The sequence below is a fragment of the Chlamydotis macqueenii genome, chromosome 1 (genome assembly GCF_036417535.1).
Source record: "Chlamydotis macqueenii isolate bChlMac1 chromosome 1, bChlMac1.mat, whole genome shotgun sequence".
In the NCBI taxonomy this organism is placed as follows: Eukaryota; Metazoa; Chordata; class Aves; order Otidiformes; family Otididae; genus Chlamydotis; species Chlamydotis macqueenii.
The window spans coordinates 113,342,052-113,365,541 of record NC_141556.1 but is presented as its reverse complement, the minus strand read 5'-3'; the positions used below and the strand labels follow the sequence as shown (position 1 = coordinate 113,365,541).

General features: G+C 40.6%; 1 protein-coding gene across 2 annotated transcripts in view; it reads left to right on the top strand.

Moving 5' to 3' along the window:
• APP (amyloid beta precursor protein) overlaps window positions 1-23,490 on the top strand; it is a 225,569-nt gene that overhangs the window by 101,313 nt on the left and 100,766 nt on the right. For both annotated transcript variants that reach the window (XM_086764185.1, XM_086764178.1), the window contains exons 4-6: window positions 4,224-4,336; window positions 5,829-6,022; window positions 23,151-23,353. In XM_086764185.1, the coding sequence (XP_086620311.1) occupies window positions 4,224-4,336; window positions 5,829-6,022; window positions 23,151-23,353 (510 nt within the window). The remainder of the gene's footprint in view (window positions 1-4,223; window positions 4,337-5,828; window positions 6,023-23,150; window positions 23,354-23,490) is intronic.

The following is a 23,490-nucleotide window of genomic DNA, read 5'->3' as shown; positions in this document are numbered from 1 at the left end:
ACAAAACTGTCTTTGAAAAATGTGAACCGCTACCCCATTGTGATACACCAGGATGGGGCAACATGAGGAAGTCTGCTACAAATAAATGTAAGGGAGAATAGGGCATCAGGAAAGGGATTACTGACTTTAGGAAAAAAAAATAGGTTTGTAAAGTGAAATTAAAACGTAACTTATTATATTTATGTGATCTGTGTTCCAGTGACTTGCAGACAGTGGATACAGCAACTTGATGTTAAAAGACAGATATGGGTTATGAGCAAGCAACTTGGCTTCAAAAGGGTGAGCAGCAGATTGTCAACCTTCAGCTAAATGGATTGTAGGCACAGGGTGGGTTTTTCTAATGTGGTAATGTGATCTCTGCCCAGAATTTCCCTTCAGGGCTGTTTTCTCCAGACTGGTCAGAAACCCACAAGCCAGAGGGATCTGGATTTTCCAGCCCTTCCCTGAAAGAGTGGGTAAGCAGCTACTGGAAAACAAGTAGCTGCTACACTTTCAAGTTGGATCACTTGAGGGAGTTGAGTGATTTGTGAGCTCACTAGAAGACAAATTGTGCCATCGTGGTTCATTATTAAGAGTATCTCAGCAAAGCACAGATGTAGAGCTGTAATCAAAATACAAGAGATGCTGAAGAAGGCAGAAAAACACAAGGAAAAGTGATAAATATAAGCCTGACAGAGGTAATACCGATGGTGATGATAATACCAACCCTTCGTGGTGTGGAGCTGGTACAAATTTTGCAAGCCTGTCTGTCCATGGAATGGTTGTGGTTTAGCCGTAGCTTGCTGCTGCTAGGGACAAGGGGACAGTGTGGGACCAGAGAGGCTTTCAAGGCAGTGCTGCTGCCTGGGGAAATGCTTGTCCAACTTGAGCCTCGCAGGCAGGATGTCGAGGACAGCCCAGTGCAGTGCAAGTCAGTGTGCTGCTGTATTGGAAGGAAAAATAATCTTGGAGTTCAATTATGTGTTGTGATCCCAGCACTTGAGAGTGGAAATTATAACCAGAGCTGCACTGGGATGCTCCATCAGTCAAAAAAATGTACTGATGCACAACTAGCTCAGTCATGCCTTGTACTGGCAGCCAATAGCAGTATTACAATTTTTCCTTACTTTTAGAGCCCATACACATTGGCCCTCTTTCTAAGGAGGCACAAGATCGCTCCCCCTTCACACATCCTTCTTTCCCCTGTGTAGTCTGTGAGTTACTTGTTCAAAAAAGCAAAGAATCCCTGAAGTCTTACGATTCAGCAGCACTGAAAGTTGAATGTGTACTGGAGTGATACAAGTAGAAGCTTGTCTGCAAGTCAGAAGTGTTTTAAGTGCTGCTTTCTGATAGATTCCTGTTTCTATTAGACTAGCCCAGGCAAAATAAATGTTGCAGTTGTCAAATGAACTCAGTTTAGTTCATCAAACTGCCACTTGAACATTAATTTATTTTTAACAGCAACAACAAAAAAAAAGGAACAAAAGTTCAAAGCTTTGCATTTAAACTTTGTTAATCATTATAAAGAAATTAATGAAAAAAAGTTTCCAGGGTGTTAGCTCTGTGTATGTGTAAATAGTGAGCTAAATAAGTTTTGTTTGTAATTAAAAAAATGAATTGAAGATAATAGGAATAGCATGCGAAGTTGCAAGTGATTACTATTGCCTAGATTTTCACAACTCTAAATATCTTATTATAATACTGTATAATGAAGGAGTATTACATTAATAACCACCCTTTTCCCAAGCTCCTTCTTTCCTTCTGAAAACCAGAGGGGACCTTGTTCCGATGAATTGTTTATTTCTGTGAAACTCAGCAATCGGTTGCAAAATAGAGCCTCACTTGAAGTTAGAATTTGGGTTACCAGAAGGATGCTGTTACCTTATTTCCAAGGAATCTGGTTTTATAAAGGAGATGCACATTTTGTGTAGAAAAGTCAGGTCTAATACCATCCTTTCAATTATATAAAAATGTCTAGTGTTTCTATTCTTACATTCTTCCTCTATTATTTCTATAATCAGACACTCAAAAAAAATACTATTTAAAAAAAAATTATTGCATACTCGCACATGCTGTTAATGGTACTGCAGCCCAGGCTGTGTTGCCTAGAACTTTCAACCTATACCTTTCCATCTTCTGTTTGCTGGCTGTAACTCAGTGTTACATCAGTATTTGCTCCTTCTGCTGAAATGAGGTAGGCTTATTCTTTTGAGCAATGAGTTATACTGTTAATTGTCTTCTAAATTCGTGCACACAATGTTCTGGTGATATTACAGGGTGTTAAGGTGAAGAAATAGCTTCGTGCAGGTGTTATCAGAAGTCAGATGACACAGGGTCACACGCATTATTGTGTGCACAGCTTGTGAAATCAGATCTAGTTTGCTGGAGTAAGATGCACTCCAGGATTGTATTTTTTTTTTTCCCAGTTTTGTATAAATCTTTCCCATAAACACTGCTCTGAGTGTTTTACACGCTTCACCAGCCAACAAAGTAAAACTGCTGTTCTATATGAAGTCCTGTATCTTAGGAGAGCAAGACGATGTACTCTGAGTCTTCAGCAAAACACCCACGTGGCTTGCTTAGTGCTCAGGTAGTTGGCTAAATCGAAGTATTAGCTATTACTTATGTACTGAGGGACTCTGCGTATGTGGCGGGATGTTCCTCTAGAAAAGACAAGTACAGCTAAAAACAAGGTGCAAATTTATTCAAATTTTAGCACAAGATTTGGGTGCGATACCACTGGGAGCAGAGACTTTATTAACAGAAGATGCAGATTTTGTATTCTGGGTTACCTGAAAGTGTTTTAACTCATTACTTTTGCAAGTTTATTTTGGACCCCTCTAGAAGGCACTTCTGTTAATAATTTGTAGGCATTAGAATATGTCACTGAAGGATTTTTTTCCTAGTAAACTAACTGACTGGCTTTTAAAGGCTTCGGATCAAAAGCACTGAAATATGGCAAGGAATTTAACGTAAAATACACATCTTGGTTATTAGCAGAGCTATATATGTCTATTTGCTAAACTGTACTTCCCCCCAGTCCATTGGGTGTTGATTATTTTTAAAACTGATTTTTTCATTGTAAGCCTCAAGGGCCACTTCATCAGCTCCCTGAGATGGCCCTCTACTGAAGAGTAAACTTGTAGTCATCTAGTTTTGATTAATTAAGCTGTTATTACATCAGTGCAGCTGTTGGGCCACCTTGGTTCGTTCACTTAACACACCCAGGCTGTAGTAGACAAATGTGCTTCAGGGAGCTGATGATTTACGCCAGCTGAGTCGTGCTTTCACAATCCAGTGTCTGCTCAGTATACCAGCTTCTTAAAAGTACTCTGTAATTTTTCCTTTAAATAAATATCTTCAAGGGGGTTTGGGGTTATTGAATTGCAGTGCCAGAATTGTACAGAATTACAGTGATTTTAGTCTAATAAATCATGTTGCTTATCAACTGAGTTTCTTCTTATTCTTTAGTACTGAAGCTGCGAGCATCATTTAGAGTGCAAGTTTTTGTCTTGGTACTGAAGACAGCACAATCTCTTTGGTCAGTTATATCCTTGGTAAAGAGCCTTTTTCCCCACTTCAATCTGACCAGATACTCAGGAGATCCATGAATCATCTTGTTCCCTGGCTGATGAGCTCCACTTGCTCGTCAGCCTTCTGGGCTGACCTGAATTCATCTGGCTGATGAAAGGAGATTGCAATAAAGAGGTTGCATCAACAGAAATAACTAGGTGGACTGTGTTGCTGTTAGTGCTGTAATTCAATAGAAATAATCTCAAAATTGTTTGAAACAATGTTTTGGTGTTAGATTTGTTTTGTGCAGAAAAACTAAGTATTTCAGAACACTTCAAACCCTCGCCTTACTACTACTCAGATGCAAAATGTAATTGTTCCTCCCAGTCCCTGCACTCGCCTTCCAGGAGCTGGATCCACCAACTTCTGACTTCATGTTGCACCACAGACATTTTCAGTGGTGCAAGTTTCACGCTGTGTATAGGGAGGCTGGCATATTACAGTAAAGTTTTCATAATCTAATAGGTTTCTGAGATCAAAGACAGGAGCTACTTTCAAATTGAAAGTTTGAAAAAGGTGAGAATGGAAACACTATTTAGAAACTATCCCGTTCTTTGCAAACAGACCCTGCCACTTGTTCACAAAAGCTGCCCAGTGCCTAGCTTAAGGTTTAAAAGGGTGAGGTACTGGAAGCAAAATTAACTTTTGTTTTCTTTTTTTTTCCTCCACAGTGGGCGAGTTTGTGAGTGATGCCCTTCTGGTACCAGACAAGTGCAAGTTCCTTCACCAGGAAAGGATGGATGTGTGTGAAACTCACCTGCACTGGCATACTGTTGCTAAAGAGGTATATTAATCTGTCTTAAAATTTCCTGCCTTCCTTCTTTAGAGCTGTATCACTCTCCTGAGGATGAGTTTAAATATAGCAGTGACATGGAAAACAAAAAGCAGTACTTAGGAATGTTTGAGTGAATGGCTCTTTGTTCTGCTTTATAAGGTAGGAAATGGGAGTCACTCTGAGCACATAAGAGTCCACCATTGGGCACTTAATTTTGACCTTTGAACATTGACCCTGTTTCATAGCACTGTTTCTTTTTTCTCCACATCCACTCACACACCCACCATGTTTTTTGCCTCCTCTGGCTTCCTGTGCTAGTGCTGCTATGGAACTAAAGAATGATCACTAATACCTAGGCTTGGCCTTTATCGTCGTTCTCAACATAGGTATTGGTATGCCAGGTGCTTAACAGAGATGAAACAGCCCTCAAAGAATGCAGTACATGAAATGCAGCATAAAGGGATAGGAGTCCTGGTAAGATGTAGGACTACCCAAAGACGTTTTGTAGTCAAGCACAGAGTGTTTACAATTTACCAGTGCTTTAGCAAAAATGGAAATAAATCTAATGTTATAATTGCTACTACGTTTTGGATATTTTTGTCCTTTTGTAGAGAGGTTGTAGGAATAAAAACTGAGATGAACCGCAAGATTTCTGGCTGCTCTTTTGATTGGAACCTCTTAGTTTGTATGTTATCTCACTTTCCGGAGTTCAAAATTTAAATGTGCTTAGCAGCTTTTCAGATTTTCAGTTCTTGCTTAAATCATACTGTTGCCCCTCAAATGAAGTGTTCAAAGCACCAACCTTCATGTAGACAAATTCTAGTCCATTTTAACTGCTTGCAAATGTGGAATGACAGAGCCTAGAAGAACATCATCACTGTGCACTATGGAACTATTTTCCTTTTTTTCACCTGTCCTACATCGGTATATGTTTCTGTCCTGCATCACTGTATCTTTAAGGTATAATTATGCACAACTGAATGTTTTCCAAACAAGACCAGAGGGTACAGTACTGGCAAAGGTGTCAGACCAGATACAGTATGTTTCCAGTATATCAGATATTTTAAATGTTAATCTGTGTTGCTGTGAACTCTTTAGTAGCACTAATACTTCAAGATCAGAATTAATATGTCAAATCATTGTTTGAGTTTTCTGTTTATGGGGCGGAGCCTGTGAGGATTTCAGGCAAGAGGTTATGGAGTCGCAAGTATGTGGGAGGAAACACGTCTTTCTGTAGTGACAAAGACTAAAGGGCAGGGAAAGGGGGAGCTTGTTGCTTATGGTGGTCATGTGGACACAGGTAGGGAGCTGCTTACAGCGTAGGTAGTGAGTACATACGTGACCACTCTAATTGTGTTTCAAAATTCAGAGATCATGCAGTTCACCAGCTTCAACTTCCTAAGGCAGTACGCAGCCCTCTACATTTTCTCAAGGTCTGTGGCATTTTTTTCCGGCTTCCTCCATGGCAGTATTGTTGATGGTTTCTTTATCTTTTCTCTAGTCCTGTAGTGAGAAGAGTATGAATCTGCACGACTATGGCATGCTGCTGCCCTGTGGAATCGACAAGTTTCGTGGTGTGGAGTTTGTTTGCTGCCCGTTAGCGGAGGAAAGTGACACTCTTGATTCAGCTGATGCCGAAGATGATGATTCAGATGTCTGGTGGGGAGGCGCAGATGCAGACTATGCAGATGGAAGGTAAGAGTGACTTTCTACCATTCAGCTAATTATTATCATCTCATTAAAGACGCCAAAAATCTGTCTAAAAGACATCACTGTGGAAGTGAACTTCAACAATGGCTGAAGATATCAGTGTTCTACTCATATATTTTTAACTTTCTACAGAAAAGCTTATTGTTATTATCGTTATTGTGCTTTTGATGCCTTAATCTTTTCTTCAGTGAGAAGTATTGCCATATTTATAACAAAAATTCTTAAATACATACTATTTGACAGCTAAATGATAGATACTGTACTCTTAAGGTGCTTCATGTGCAGTCTGGGATACTGGAGCAGATACTGACCCAACAAATCCACTAGAGGTTTTGAGATGTCTTAATTCATAACAGGCAATAGCTGTGTGCCATTGTTACCATAAGAATATTTTTCTGCTGACAATTACTTCCTAAATGTTATATAAAAGAAAATCTGGTTTACTATCTCACCTTTGACAGATCCATTAATACGCTACTGTTAAGCTGGAATATGGAGATTTCCTTTGCAAGACAGCAGTGGATGGGAAAATAACATGCTTGTCTTTACCCTTTAGTATCCCCTGTGCACACAGGCTAATTTTGAGCCAAATACGAGTTATGACTGTGTTGTAACTGAGTGATCCATTGCTGTCAAAGCCTTTTCATATCGCTCTCTTGAGCCTGTTAGACAGCAGTTGTGAGAACAGAGGACAATGTTATACCCTTCCAACTGAATTCAAACATCTCTCTTAAGATTACTTTCTTAGAATCACAGGACGGTTTGGGTTGGAAGGGAACTTTAAAGGCCATCTAGTCCAACCCCCCTGCAAGGAGCAGGGACATCTCCAACCAGATCAGGTTGCTCAGAGCCCCGTCCAACCCGGCCTTGAACATTTCGAGCGATGGGGCATCAACCACCTCTCTGGGCAACCTGTTCCAGTGTTCCATGATCATCATTGTAGGATTTTTTTTCCTTATATCAAGTCTGAATCTACCTCCTTTTATTTTAAAACCATTATCCCTTGTCCTATCACTACAGGCCCTGCCAAAAAAATTTTCCCCATCTTTCTTGTAAGCCCGCTTTAAGTACTGGAAGGCTGCTATAACATCTCCCTGGAGCCTTCTCCTCCCTAGGCTAAACAGCCCCAACTGTCTCAGCCCTCTGATCATCTTCGTGGCTCTCCTGGACCCTCTCTGACTGGTCCACGTCCTGCTTATGTTGAGGGCTCCAGAGCTGGATGCAATACTCCAGGTGGGGTCTCATCAGAGCAGAGTAGAGGGGCAGAATCACCTCCCTCGACCTGCTGGCCACGCTCCTTTTGATGCAGCCCAGGATACAATTTGCTATATATAAATATTGTATTAATTATATATCACTATATATAAAATACATAGATATAATACTTTCCTTTCATATATCTTATCAGATTCCTAAAATATTTTAAATAAAAGAGCTAACAGGGATGTATGTAGGGTAGGTTTTTTGTAAGACAGATATCCCTTTTATTTCCGTCTTTCGTGTGTGTCATTGAACATTTAATTTACTATTCTAGTCTGGTTTGTTCCTCATAAAGCAGTTTAATACCCAAAGAGATGAGTTCAAGAATAACTTCATAAATTTTGTATCTTTCAGGAATAGGTGCTGTAATTGCATTTGAATTCATTTCTGAGTTTCCAAGCCAATACTGATGGCTTTTTTATTAATTTTTTTTTCCTCCCCTCCCGTAGAAGTGCATGCAAAAGGAAATGGAAAGCATCCTTTTATGGGGCACTTGTACTTCAGCTGTAGATGAAGAGCCAAGCAATTTGCAGTTCTACGCTGACTCACTTGCTGCCTCTTCAGCTTCCCAACTGTATTTAAACTGTGTGTACTGGAGCTAGAAATACTCTTGAAATTTAGTTACATTAAAAAAAAAAAAAATACTAATTTCTCATGCAGCAGTAGGTGGTAGTTCAATTTTTTTTGTGCGTGTATTCATACATATATGAGCATATGTTTGTGTATAAATATATATCTGTGCCTTAGTCCTAGGCTGATTGTGAGGGAGGAAGGAGGAGAAGGGAAGTAAAAAGTAGGGGGACGCTTTCTTAATGCTAAATTTCTAATATTCTCTGCTGTTAAAGCACCTCTGTTTGAAATGCTTACTTAAATCTATGTTTTTTCACCGTACATGTGACACTCTGTCACTCTGACAATGTTTGCTTAATCTTGAAGTTTAAAATCACTTTGTGTGAAAGTACATCCTTGGCATGACGCTGCATGAAGGGAAGAGGAGGCAGTGGTAGCTTGTGCACTGGCTAACACCGATCCCACTGCTCAGCAGCTCTGAAGCAAAGCCCTCTGTCTGAGGAGGTCCGGGTCCTTCACGGAGCCCCTCTCTGGGCAGGGAGGGGGTATGCTATTAGCATGGCGTGGGTCATCTCTTCCACGGGGTGCAGTCCCTCTAGAACAGCTGTCCCAGCGGGCCCTCCACGGGCCACAGCCTCCTTCAGGCCTCCACCTGCTCTGGCGTGGGGTCCTCCATGGGCTGCAGGTGGATCTCTGCTGCTCCATGGACCTCCATGGGCTGCAGGGGGACAACCTGCTCCACCATGGTCTTCACCACGAGTTGCAGAGGAATCTTGGCCAAGAGCCATGTTACTCCTCCCCCTCCTTCTTCACTGACCTTGGTGTCTGCAGCCGTTCCTCACAACAGGCTGGCAGACGCCTCTCAGGATCCTTTTTACATCTTATTCAGATCTCGTCTCCTCTCCACTTCTTGCAGCCAGGCCGGGCCGAGTCGGGCCCAGTCGGCTGCCCGGTGGGAGGCCAGAGGGTGAGGCCTGCAAGGCCCATGAGGCTCGCGCCTCCCTCTCTCTGCCCCCGGCTCAGCTGCTTCACATCTCCTTTTTTTTTTTTTCTGTTTTCCCCTACTTAAATACGTTATCGCAGAGGCATTATCACGGGACATTCTGCTACCAATTGGCTCGGCCTTGGCCGGCAGCAGGTCCGCCCTAGGCCCGGCCGAGTCCCCTGAACAAAGGGGAGCGACTTCTAGCAGTTTCCTACAGAAGCTACCACCTTAGGCCCGCCGTCACTAACAAAACCAGAACAGATGCTTTTGTCATGCGCATCTCAGTGTCTTTGGTGTTAAGTTGCCAAGTGGTCTGGGTAGAACATAACCCACTCCTCACACCTAAGCAGAAACCAGTCTGCTGTAAATGACACCAGATGCAGGATTTCATATTCCTTGTTTCTCACGTCTGGCTGTGGAGCCTTCTGCTCAATAGCTGTGGGTTGGTCTCTCACCCTGCCTGTACCCGGTACCTTTCTTGAGGAGTGAAACCTCCAGGCAGACTACTTCATGCACCTGTCTCTGTAAAACAACACCAGAAAATGTTGGGCACAGCACCCCCCACTCCCATCAGTGGGTGGTGGCACGGTGACTGCCACGTGCCTGGGCGCATGGGCCTTCAGAAGGTTATGGCTGCTTTAAGATGCCCAAGTCAGTGAAAGAGACATGTTTGAGGTTGAAGTGCCAACCTGAAAGGCAAATGATTATATCCTTGTTTCTCAAAACTCCTGTTGTGACAAAGCAGAATCCAACAAATGTAGGTGATACATTTTGAAGTAACTTTATATCTCAAACTATTCAGATCTAAATTTTAAAATACTTGCATTTATGATTCTGAATATTTAGAGAGAACAGCAGATTGCAGGCATTCCTTTTGTAAACGCCCTTTTTCAGGCTGTGTGTTTTTGCCTCCAACAGTTGTCTCTGGAGCACTGCTTTTTTTGCCTTTTTTTTTTTTTTTTTTTTTTGCTCATGGGTGTTTTCTTCTGCACGGGAGGAAGCAAGGCTTGGCAGCACGTTGTATCTGTGCCATCAGTGGGCTGTGGTGCCCTCGCAGACGGACATTCTTCCTACTCAGCATCTGACCACCACCTGGGTCTGGGCGTAAAAAGATGTGGCTTCCCTTGTGACGTGGCTTACTGGCAGTACTTGGGGAAAGGAGGGAGGGTGTATTTTGGTGAGCGGTGTGATATACCCTCTTTTTGTTCATGAGGCCAAGAGGCAGCATCCGCCCATGCTTTTGAAACTGCATCATGTCATGCTCATCCTGAAATAGTGTATAACTCTGACTAAGAGGTCACGAGCATTTTTCAGCAGTGGCATTCCGTGCTGTTATCCACACCTTTAATTAAAATTTACCTTGAAAACTGCCTGAGGGACAGCCAAATGCGGGTGCTGGCTTTCCGTGTAGCTGCAGAGCTCTCCCTGCATAGCTACAACTCCATCAAGTGACCTGCAAGCTCTGGCTGCCCTTCAGACTCGGCACAGCCTCGTGGCCCTCCTGCCTGTGCCCAGGCACTTGCTAGGAGCTTTGATATCCCTGATGTCCAAGGTTGAATGTTTTTAGGAGTGATGGCCAAACTGGAAACTTCCAGATTTTCTCTGTCTACATCTGTCTCACGTGTGTCTCTCCTCATCTTCCCATCACTGTGTGGGAGACCTCTCAGACTTTCCTTCCCACTAGGGTAACAAGCTGCTGGCATTTTCCTTTTTTCACAGCAAGGAAACTGAGGCATGATAAGCCTCACTGTTGAGGGTTATATAGAAAGCTTTTCTTTAAGTCCTGTGGCTCAGGAGCAGAAGATAGTGCCCTAACTTCAGCCAAGTATCATTTTTCTAGACAATCTGAATATATTTTCAAGGTCCAAAGTAGGAGCTTTAATTTCTCACTGGTTTTCCCTCAGCAGGTTAGGCCAAATTAATTTTGTCTGTTCGGTATATAAAAAGTGTGTTCAGGCTGATGCAATGATTGGGTAGTGTTGTAAATGTCTCACTGTAGGGAGGAGTGTATTTTGTAAGGGTTTGGTTTACAGTTTCTCATAAACTTCTGCCAAGTGAAGTTTTATGGTTTGTTCATACTTGCCATTAGGATAGTTAATACGGTAGGTTTTTTACTACAATAAATAATCCAAAAGGGTACAGTCAACTTTGTGCTGATAATTAGGCATCTCTGAAGTCAAAGTGAAATAAATTTGTGCTGTATAGCGTGGTAATCATGTTGTCCTCTGGTTTTGCAACCCTGTATGAGACTGAGCTTAAGGATGAGTGCTCATCTCCCACATGCTGAAAAAAAAAAACCCAAACAATTAAAGTGCTGTATCCTTTTTGACTCCATAAAGAAGGTCAATGGTATCTGGAAAAACTGTCTTTTTTAGTTAATTGTCTCCTCCAAGTCTAATCCAAGAAATCCTGAAGGGCTTTGTCAATTTTTTCTAATGCTGAAAGCAGCATTGTATATCTGCCTGTTAATACTTAACTGTTTCGAGGTGGGACCCTATGCTTTTAGTTATCGGTCTTGTTCTAGCATTTGGGGAACAGGAGTCATGAGGTCCCAGCAGAATTGCTTTGCGAAGTAATTTGTTGGAGGTCCTCACTTGATGTGGAGGAAGCGTACATTTAATGTCTTTTGCTTTCTAGCTATTTTATGTCTTTATTGATGAAATTAAGTGGTACGAAGATGTCAACACGTGTTTTGTCTGGTGTCTTCCTTCCAATATCAAATTAGTTACAGTCAAAATTCCCCAGAGTCCTGTTATTAAATCAGACTGTCAACAGGTGTGTTTAAGTTGGCCATGGTCATACAGTGCCCTGACCTGATGTGATAACACACCGAGTCCTCACGGTGTGTCACGCTGCTGCCTTGACACAGAGTGGGCAGACGGGCAACTGGGATGTCTGCCTGTGGCTTATGTTGGTGAAAAATGCCTAAGTCTGAACAGTGACACATAAGCAAGTATCTTTAGTATACAAGAGTCAGTATAAGAATTTTAGAAGTCAAATTTGAAGGGGTTTAGTCATTTCTGTACTTGAGAAATTCTCATTCCTTTGCAAGTGTAGCTTTGACTAGCTACTGCTTAATTCCCTTTGTTTGGATCTCTGCGTGCCAGAGCAGTGGGAGATTTACTGCAGGCGGGAGTCAGGAAGCTGTTGATGTTTTAATTGTGAATGTGTGTGAAAGCAGATAAATGCTACAACTGGTGTGGCTGTTCTTTAGTATTCTCTGTGCTCATGATGTTCATCGACAAGGACTGTCCAAAAGTTGAAATCTTCTTGACCTGCTTCTCCCAATTACATCTCTCTGTGTCCCTATCATTGTTCTTTTCCCCCTTGCTCATATCTTCATCTGCCTCTGTAAAATATATTTGGAAATAGAGCACGAAAAAGAGCCTTTAGGGAATTGTTTGACCTGGGCATATTTCTGGCCGTTGCATATTAACTGGTCAGAGAGATGAAGAAAAAGCAACCAAAATGCTCTAATCTTCCTTATCTACTGCTTTCCTATCTGTTGGGTATTTTAGTCTCTTTGCATTTGAACTACACCTGGAAGAAACAAATATGACTTGAACATGGAGAAGATTGGAAAAGCTAGAAGAATTAAGGTCTTTTCGAGATTCTTACTACTTCTTAAATCTTTCAGTTTCTATATGTTTCCTCATACTTGTGTCTAGTATGTAGTGACACTGTGTTTTGTGGCAATTCTTCCCTCCTCTTTCTCTCCTATTGTTCTTCATGTTGTCTTGCACCATTACGTCAAAACTTGGAAGTCAAGCTCCGAGCCCAAAAGATGTGTCTGGGATATCTGCAGTCCTTTTGAAGTTGTAAAGCTAAAAAAAGTGTTATTGATCAAGAAAAAGGAAGGTGCCAAGGCTAAATTCTCCATTGGAAACACACTCACTGGAGAAAAAAACAAAAATTAAGGTTTTTGAGTATTCATCTGTTTTCATACCATCTTGTCACTCATGTTAAAACAAACAACAAGTTCTTGTTGATGTAAGTTTTTTCATTAAATTGGAAAGTCAGTTTCTAAAATCTCTTGCTCCGGTGGCAATCTCCTAAATGAGTCTTTAAAAAACCAAAACATTAAAAAAAAAAAAATCCATTCCTTACTCCCCAAGCACTTGAGCTAGTAAAGCTGAACCAGACGTGAAACTGTACCAAGGGTCTGTACTGCTGGTTCTGACTTAGAAGCAGGGAATGACTTGCATTTGGGTGGATAAAAAGATTTCCCTTTCTCCGTACTGTGCAGGCTGAGCTGTAGGCTGTTCTTACCTTTGCAAATGTAAGGGAAACTGAACCTTGTGCCAGCAGAGGTAAGCTTGCTGCAGTGGTTCATGGTCTACTTGGTGGAGAGCTCGGTCACCTGTGATACAGGAGCAGGGAATTGTGCAGCTGGAGGCAGTATTCTGGTCAGTTGCCTTAATACCAGTTGTTCCTAATTGGGTGCCAATGCCCTAAAATGAACACCAGGAATTACAAAGTTGCTTAGTTTTTCTTGCTTTTTTTCCCCTCTCTGAAATTAGCCATCGGTATAGCTTAATGCCAGTTATTGGAATAGGTGAATTTTGCCCTACGTGGATTGTCCATCACTAAACTGATATTTTAGAGAAACTGAATTTGTCTGGGGATATAGTGTGGAAGGTGTTCTGATTTTTGCAATATAATATTTCAGCCAATTTGTCAGAAGTTCGTATCTTCTTGATTTTTGTAATAGAACTGTTAGAAACCAAGATAGAAAAAAGTACTTCATAGCTGTTTTAAAACATTATTAGCAGTACAGCTTATCTAAGAACTTCTGTGTTATTAAACCTAATTGCTTTTCTTTATAAATTAAACTAAGGCATCACCAAATTGTAGACATAATGTTACTGCTTGTGTTGAATAACTCAAAGTATGTTGTCCTACTCGCATATTTTGTATGATGTTAGCATATTCTGTTTCACATTATTGCATTAATTGGATTTGTCTCTCATGTTGGCTGTTGCTTAATATTTGGGTAGTTCATGATCTATTTTTAATAACAATGTTTTTCCTTTTTAACGCGGAGGTTGTAAAAATAAAATTCAGAAGGCACAAACACCAGAGCATTAATGACTCTAGAAAGACTGGCAAGTCTTGGATTTCTTCTTAGGACAAGTAAAGTTAGAGTGGAATTGATGAAGCAGCACATTGCTTTGAGAGGTAATTGCAGCGATGCTGAGCTGGCAAATCCAGTCACCATTTGAGTATAAAGCATTAACTGAAGTGATGGATGAGGCTTTGGATGGAGAGAATTAATCTAATTGAGGAAGTGATGAGTAGAAGATAACCAGGCTTTCATGACCCTTGATGAAAGCAGTTTGCTAGCTGTGCAGCCTACCTGTATGACCTAAGCCAATGTTTAGCTTGTTTCAGGAGCTTAATGGCATCAAACTTGCACATTTAGTAGAAGGTTGACTTGTACAGAAGGGTTCCTTTTTTTTTTATTGACATCACAAAAAAAAGAGCCATCGGCTGCCATGTTTTCCTTATAGATAAAAATTTTATAAGCCAGAATTCTAAGTTGTCACTTGTAATGGCTTGTGATGACTGAAATGTGGGAGAGCAAAGTTCCTTATGTGTATTTGTGCAGTAATCAACTCAAGAAACCCTCCTGATCTGTCTGCAAGATGTTCTGAGAAGTTCTTGTGACACTGTGATGCATACCACCCCATTTAAGTGCTGTACTATTTATAATGCATGAAGAAAAATGGGAAGTGGGAAATGTACAGCTGAGTTTTTCAACACGTACTGTCACACCAAGCATGACTGTGTGCCAGTGGATGCAGAGCTGGATATCCCACCACAGAGTTATCCAGGAGTTCCTGCTCTATTTTACCTTTCAGTGATAGATATAACAGTAGGTTTTTTTAGTCTGTACTAGAAATAAGAGCTCAGCATTGGGGTGGTTTGTGGAAATTGAAGAATTCCACCTCTTACGAGGCTGGACTATTAACAGCACAGTGTAGTAAAGCATTTTCTGTAGTAAGTACTTTTTTTCCTTTGCCTTCTAGCAAAGGCTACACACTTTGAGTACATGGATAAAACAGCAAAAACATATAGGGTTTTGGTTTTTTGGTTTTGGTTTTTTCCCCCCTAACAGAAAAGGCTTCTAATCTTGAATGGAAATGTTTTGGCTTTGGTTATGTGATGACAAGCCATTTCTTTGCAATAGGATCTCTGTTTTGATAGCTGCTGGGGTAAAAACAACACTCAAATTGTGACCTGAGTGAAGACTAAAAGGTTAAAACAGTAAAATGTTGACCTGGAGAACTGGATCCGTGTGCTCTTCTCCCATGAAAGTCTTCTGCTAGGCTTGCCATGCTGTGGCCACCATAAAAAGCTTGGTAAAAAAAGGTGCTTCTTTTTCTTCTGGCTATGTGAGTGGAGATAGTCTTCTCTGCAGAAGTCCTGGTCTCATGCAACTGTTGCTGGTGGCAGCTGTGTTTAAAAAGTTTAAGATAGCACATCCTCTGAAAAATATTAAGTGTCTTAAATTGAACATCCAAAGTTATTACATGCTTCTGGTGGTTTTTTTGTTTGCCTTCCCAATTGTAAAACCAAGTTGTTCTTCCAGTTTTACCATGTCGTCATTGTGTGAGGGTACCAAGACGAGGAATTCCACAAACAGGGCAAGTACGTGGTTTGGTACAGAGTTCACACTGCCTGCCTCAGATAAGCTATAGGATAGCAGGTTGGACAAAGAAACACTGAACAGTCCCTTCTGAATCCAGCAGAAGTTTTGTGGAAATAAGCTTGTTGTATCAGATCTGGATTTTTCTCCCAGTTCTACAGCTGGCTGAAATAGGGCTGCACAGGTGACCTTGACTCTGCCTTCTTCCGTCATATTCAGTATTAATGCATTTCTGATGTCAGAATTTCGAATTTAATATTTATTCAGTGTCACCAGCTGACAAAGCCTAATTTTATATGTTTGCAGATGTGTTTACTTTTCTAAGTTTTAGGTTCCTTTTTAGCAAAAGTAATGAAAGTGAGAAAAAGTATGAGTTAAACGTATTATTACTGTCTTTCTCTAAAAATGACATACTTGTTGCTGAATCCACGATCTTACAAAGAAAACTATCAGAACAGTAGCACCAGCAAAGGCTTTGTTTCAGAGGCAAAACTAGGTTAGTTTTGAAAAAGTGTTGTTGTATATCAGTCAAGAGGTACCTTCTGCGAATGCACAAGATCAAATGTTACACGCTACCTCATATACCCATGTTTTTAAGCAGGTCAGCTGTGGAAGTTTCTAACTGTATAAAGTATACCTTCTTTTTTAGTTATGGGGAAAAAGATGAATGTATCTGTCAGAGGCAGTAGGGCAAGGAATGCACGTTTGGTTTTTAGCAATGTTCTATTTAAAAATTAGATTGAAAGCTTTTTTTGTGCAACTTTTCTTGGTTTCTATCAAAGCTAATGGAACCAGGCACATTTTTTGTATGTTTTTTTTTAATAAAAGGTTAAAAAAATACAGCAAAAGGAGAGAGACAGTCTGAGGCACATAATTCAGTTGTTTGATAAGGTCTAAGAACTCAAAAGCTGCCTATGTGACACTTCTTGAAATAGCTTATTTCCATTTTTTTTCCTATTAGGAGATGTGAAAATAAACATAATTGCGACCTCTTCCGTATAGCAAAACAAGAAGGAAAATAATTAGAAGTGACAAAATGATTGTCTGAAAAATGTTAGGCAATATCAATTGCTCGTCCTCGCTTTACTATGCAGTGGAAGGTGCCTATCTGAGTTCTTAAAAGTTTAACAGTCTCTTGATAGATGTTTGTATGTGTCTAGATATCACATTATTTACTCTTCTTGTGAGATACTTGATTTACTAACCTACTATAATCCAGTCCTAATGAAAATAACCGAGGTGGTTTTTAAGCAATTTGTGCTTTTGTGGTCACTTAGCAGACAGACCAGAAACATTATTGCTGAGGTGCCTTGTGGATCAGACTTTCAATTCTGTATATCACTGTAATTTTCCAGATTTTGATGCCAATAAGCTGTTTAAAAGATCAGTTACATAGACTGGAGGTCTGGCGTAACCCTTTTCTTTCCTGGCTCTGTGCCTAACCTCACAATTGCGGTGCAGTTCAATTTTTGCCCTGTTGTCTGTTCCCACCTCCCCCATACTTGAGGAAAATAAGACCTTTTTGTTATAACCCCTTACTCCTAGACTTTCAAAGTGAATACAGAAATCTTCACTTCACACTTGATTTTGACTTCCTTTCCTCTCTTCTACCCGATGCACAATCACCTTGGTAGTTCTTGTTTAAATTTACTACCTGGATACTCAGTTTCATATAGTATCCTCAGTCTTGAAGTCGGCTAGTGTACCAAAGCCAAAGTTAAATAACAGAAAGTACAGTAAAGTGGGTGCTCATGTGCCAAAGTGTGCTATTGGCTTAGTTTTTAGCTTCAAGTAGTTCCTGTGTTGACTGATCTGTCTAATTAGTGACAGCATTCACAGTGCAGTGGTGGAATCAAACCTGGCTCCTAAGAAATCTCATCTTTTGGTCAGAAGAACTACTTCTAGCATGCAGGGTTTGAAAAATCCCGAGGGTGGAAAATACTCAGACCTCCGATATCCAGGTTAGTTGGGGGAAGATGATTCCTTGCCTGTTAGCTTTCTGATTTGCTTTTAACCAAAAGCCTGGTAATTAGGCCATCTCAAATGCACTCATCTTGTTTGGATTCCAAGCATGTGTCCTACTCTTGTAATTTGTTTTGGTTTTCTGTTTTGTGTTTTCTTTTAAGTCATGTAGACTTAACATGTAGTCATATTTCTCTTAAGGCATGTAGAGGTTCACAGTTGGATTTGTCTGTTTCCACTCCCACAAGTAAAGAACTTTGTGCTCTGGAGCCTTCCTATACATGGGGATAAATACGTATCTGTGCTCATCATTAGCTGTCTGCTGGAAGCGAAGCTAGACCTAGGCTGAATGCTTGACAATCCAGTTCTATTCCATGTTTCCTGGAGTTCATTTGGAGGAGGTGTAGAGGCTATAGAGAGGTGGGGGGTTTTGTGCTTTTGGGAACCTGAAGCAGAAGAAGCTGGAAGCCGGGATGATGGCACCTGCAGTAGTAAAGGTTATGGATGCATAAATTACTGTCAGCTCGAACTGTTAGGCTGAAAAAGCACAGGCTGCAAGTTATGTGCAGCAATTCTTTCTCCTATGTTAATTCCCACAGCTGTCTAGAGCCAACGCATGTGGCCTTGCTCTCTGCAGGCCTGTTGCTACTGCTGATTTCGTTCCTGTCTTGGCATTAGCTTTCCCTCAGCTGTTTACTCAGGCTTGGTGGCTGGTAAAAACCACAGTCCAGAAGGAATCTATTTGCAATAAAATAGAGTTGTGGAGTGTAGTGAATGCTGGTCTTTCCAGATATTAAAACATTTGTCTTGAACACTTTTTCATTCTTTTTCCACCCACTAATGGAGTATATGTTTTTGTTCAAGTTACTTGGCAAAATCATGGTTGTAATACGTCCAAATGGATGAGAATTTTTTGCAGACAGGAGCCACTTCTCAATATCAGTAATTAGTCCATAGTTATTTGTTATCCTCAATTGAAAATTTTGCCACGTTTTTATCTAAAGTTAATAGTTGCAGACAGAAACCTCTTCTTAAAACGTAGCTTGTACTGTGACCCTGTGAGTTCTGAAACACCGTTGGAAAGAAAACTCATTGTTCTTGTCATCTGTGTTCCGCCTCTGTCCCTGTTGCGGATTATTGGAATACAGAAAGGAAACTTTCATTTGCTAATGTTTTCTCATTTCTTGAACAGCAAGGGGTAGCATAGTTTGCTTTCCTTCACTTCCCTTTACCTTTATTTCAGTTTTATCTCCATAAACTAACAGGTCGATGTACACTTCTGAGTGAAGTGAATGAATAATACATTGGTGCCAACTCTTCCTGCTGTGATGGATTGGGAAAAGGAAGTTCTTAGATCTGCATTACAGATCCATGTTTTAAACATTGCTTGTAACTATGTGCTTAGGTGCATAATAGCAGGAGCTTACAGTGGGATGTGTTTTAAAAACAGAAATATGCCCTCTGGAGTGGTTGGTGTGTTTCTGTTGGAGTCAGTGGAACTGATTACCTCTTAAGGCTGCCTGGAACCCCAGTGTGTCTGTGGCGTCAGAAATAGAGCTGAAACCACCAACCTTCAAATACCCTGTTTCACCATACAGAGGAGCGTAGATGATTTGTGTTAGTGATCCAGTGTGCTACTTGGATGTTCAAAGAAAGCGTCATTTCCATGACAAGGGGAATGGAGTTTAATATACCAAATGTGAGGAGGTTGAAGTGAAAGATTCAAAGCCACGATGACTTCTGTGTCCTCCACGAAAGGAAAGTGCCAGCCCTCCCTGCCAAAAGTCTCCACTGACAGGAGATTGAGATATACTAATGTGAGGGGGGAAGTGCAAGTAGTTTCATGGCTGCATTCAAGCCTAACAGTTTACCTGTGTTGTTTGCTGCTGAACTGTTAAATTCAGATGATGATAATATGGCTTTACAGATCTGTGAACTTGACAGTGTATCAAGTAATTTTTTTTGATCAGCCTTTGAAAAATCCTGTCACCAGCACCACTAAGCTAAGGCGAAACGTCAACAATTTCTTGTAAATGAGACGTTGGAGTCTGTGGTGCTAATAAAACCCTGACTGGGATGTTATCAAGGGAATATACAGAAAAAGCTGTCAAGGTATCATGGTTCCAGGAGAAACAAGACTTAAGTTGTACCTGTTTACCAAAGAAGGTAAAGTGTAATAATACCAGGAAGTAAGCACACCTGCTACGTATATTAAATACAACTCCCAAGACTCTTGAGAAGATGTGGTCGTCTTCTGTTTGCACTGCTGAGCGTGAGTACTCTCGTTGACTCTTAGGAGTGTGTGACTTGGTAACGTTGATATCTAATGTGAAGCTGTTACTGTCAGGCTTTGCTAGGTTGTGTCCCTGACTGTTGTGTATTCGCGCTGTTTGGTCTGATACACTGTGCGGTACAGCTGAGCATGGTTAAACCATCAGAATAATGTCAGTCCAGTTAGTTTCTGGGATTTGGCTTCATTCAAGAAACTTCTTGAGAGAGTGTAAAGCACTTCGTCTCACCACCCCCTTCTCTTTGGAAGGCAGTGCTAATAGGGGAAGAGACTAGCTTATCTTTGTATAAATAAAAATAAAATAAAACAGACAGCTGGGAAAATACTTCTAGAGAAGGCCTGGGGTGCTTCTTTAGAACCTGAGATAGCCTCACACTTCTGTACAATGAGAGTTTTTAAAACCTGTTGGATAGGGAAATGACCTTCTAAAGCCCAATTTTGGGCATCTTAGTTCTGTAAGTATATAGCAAGGCTTTCATTTCCATTGAGGTATCTAAATCTAAGGCAAAACCACTTCTGTTTTCATTGTTCCTTTTTCTTTAAACTTGCAATAAAATATTATCCTGTGAAATACTACCTTTGAGAGTGAGTCTTGCAGAATATATTGCTAGCAGAAATGATTTTTCGAGGAGTGATTAAAATGGAAAGAATATTTATTTTTGTGCAAGCTTTTTAAAATACTTTCAGGAGCCTGATCCCATAAACAGTCAGAGTCTTCCATCACTCCAGACTTTTTTTAGGTTCTCAGATATCTAGGTCTTCAGCAAGCAGCAAGTCATAAAGGGGACACAGGTGGGGGTTACCCTTTAAGCATTTACTTCTGGGAAGTTGCTGGAGAGGAAACCAGGGCCCACTGTAATGGCAGGCGCAGCCAAACAGTGCACACAGAGGATTGTCATCTTTCATCCTGCCCACTTCACCATCACACCCCCTTAAAAAAAAAAATAAATAAATAAAAGGCAAAGGAAAGAAAAAAGCCTGGCCTTAATGCTGAGAATTTCCTAGCAAAATGCTGTGGACTGAAATAGCTGAGTTGATTGCTTTTTTGTAGCTAAAAACAAACAGATATTGGATGCACACATACAAATTATTTTTGGAGTGGCTTTCGATGTTACTAATTTACTTTCCTTCGTTTGTTTCATTAGGTTGTTTTTTTGTTGCCCTTTTGTAACTTTATGAGCTTGCCAGTATCTGAAGAGTGATCATTCATGTGAAAGGAAGAGGAAAAATAATTGTTGGTTTTTTTTTTAAAGTGTGCTGTGTTTGTAGCTTAGGTGAGAGAAAGAGGGAGAGCAGCTTTCTTTAATGTTGAAAGGCATATGGTGTCTGATGCTCTTGATCAAAATCTGGATGCTTTATACTCGACATACCTAGTTTAAATGTCTGTAGCTAGCCATGACTAGAAGGCCCTCAGCCTGAAGATCAGAAACTGGGCTTTACAAATCCGCCTCACTCTTGCAGATGAAGATGAAATACTTGATAAGAAAAAAAAAAAAAAGTGGAAGAAATACATTGTTCAGAAGGGAGTTGCTAAAAGCTAAGTTGGAAATTTCAGCCATACTGGAATTAAACTTCCAGAGGAAATCCATACATTGAAGATGGTGAAATTTCTAAGCCAGTTCTTAGAAATAAAATAAAATTAAGATAACTCCCCAGTGGTTTTGTTCCCCTTTTCCAGCCTTTCTCCCATGCAAATGGAAACAGGCTATCCCTTACACAGAGTCTTCTCCATGGTCGCCTTTACCACATCCATTTGTGTAACATACTTGGGCTTCCCCCAGTGAAAAGCTCCACTATTACTTTAAGTCTCCTTTCTGGAGGCCTCCTTTCTGGAGGCCAAATATTTTGGGGAGTACGGAACAGGGGCTTAATTCTTGTGTGTATAGAGACTTAACTTTCTTCTAGTAGACTTGTGACGTACAAAAATTTTATCTGTTTATTAACTACTTCTTAATAACCTATTAAGAAAAATTGTACTGTCCTCCTTTTTACTTTGAGTTCACTTTCAAAGTTGTAGGAGGCAACATATCATAAAATGAAATATTGCAGGCTTGGTCTCCAAAATGGAGTGAAGGAGAGGAGTTATTAACTTCACCTAAAAGGCTATTCAAGCATATGCAATGCTATGAAAAAGTTGCAAAACCACTTGTGTATGAAGGTGACAAAAAGTCACTGCATATTTTAATATTTAAAGATCATTTATTCATTAGTAGTGAATTTCAAGTAGAAGATCAGATTAACAAACCTGAAACCTTGCCACAGCTGGGCACTGAGTTAGGAAGCACTTCAAAAGCAACGGTAGCAGTAGCCGTGCATACGTTTTTTGGCCTGTTGTCTGTATCATTGAAAATGAAGAGTGATCCCAGAAAATTCTTGATGTATTAGGCCACCAAATGCATTTGATAATCAACTTCAGTATTTCCAAGACTGATTAAAATCCCGAGGATTTTAGACAGCTATATGAATTTAAAGCACTGTGATGGATGACAATACTTAGCCCAGTAGTTTGGGGTTTCTTTGTGAGCATGTGGGTGAATGTGTTGCCATGTTAATACATGTTGGTACCACGGGTCTTTTATGGAGGCCTTATGCATCAACCTAACTGCACAGCAGTGCTGGTAGGGCAGAGCACTTGAGTTGAGCTTGCTGTGCTGGAGATAAAACCTCAAAGACAAAAACTGTCAATGGTCAGCTAAGGATGAGTTGCACATCATGTGTCAACTGTCTCTGTCCTGTCCTTTGTGAAATCAGACAGCTCTGTGCACAATTCCTGTAGAAGTGGCTTTTCCATTCGCACAACACTTAACAACAGAACAAAAAACTCTGAAATCAGTGGAGACAGTTCCAGGTCAGTTCAACACTTGGTAGTTCTCTGTGAAAGGCATGCCAGGTAGTCCACAGCAAGCCTCTGGATAAGGTGTCTCCTGGGTGAGAAAGTACTGAGGAACTCTCTTGTTTCCGTGTGCTTATCAACTGAGTGCATTTTGAGCTAATCTGAGCATCTTTCAAAATAAAAATTGATTTGTTGACAGTAGCGTGGAGCAAGCATGTTTGGAGTGTTATTCAGCTGTCAAAATATGATATTGCTGATGGGGATTCTTTTTCCATCCCTGTGCAAAAGGAGGAGCTCCAGTCTGGCATCTTGCTAGTTTTCTCACTGCATTGCTAATGTTGACTTTTTTGGGTTGTTTTTTTTTTTTTTTTTTAGCATTTCTGCTTTCTTACTCATTGGGACATTCCAGAGTCCCTGATGCTTTCTTTTTTATTTAAAGGGGAGGAAGGAAGGTGGAGAAACAAGTAACTTCTTGTCCTTACAGAGTTCCTGAATAAAATGTTCTCTTTTGTTATCTTGAAATAATTTTGTTGCTGACACATCATTATTATTTCCTTCATTTAGCGATGATAAGGTAGTAGAAGAACAAACAGAGGAAGACGAAGAGCTAACTGTTGTGGAAGATGAAGATGCTGATGACGATGATGATGATGGTGATGAAATTGAAGAAGAGACAGAGGAAGAATATGAGGAGGCAACTGAAAGAACTACCAGTATTGCGACCACTACCACCACAACTACAGAGTCTGTGGAAGAAGTTGTCAGAGGTAAATCATGGGCACTTAGATTGGGACTGGAAAACTCATCCTGCTGCTTTGCATGTTTGCCCTTTACAACAAAAAATGTTCCAAACAGCAAAATATCCTAAGTTGCAGCATTTTTATGTCTTGGCATCTGTAATTTG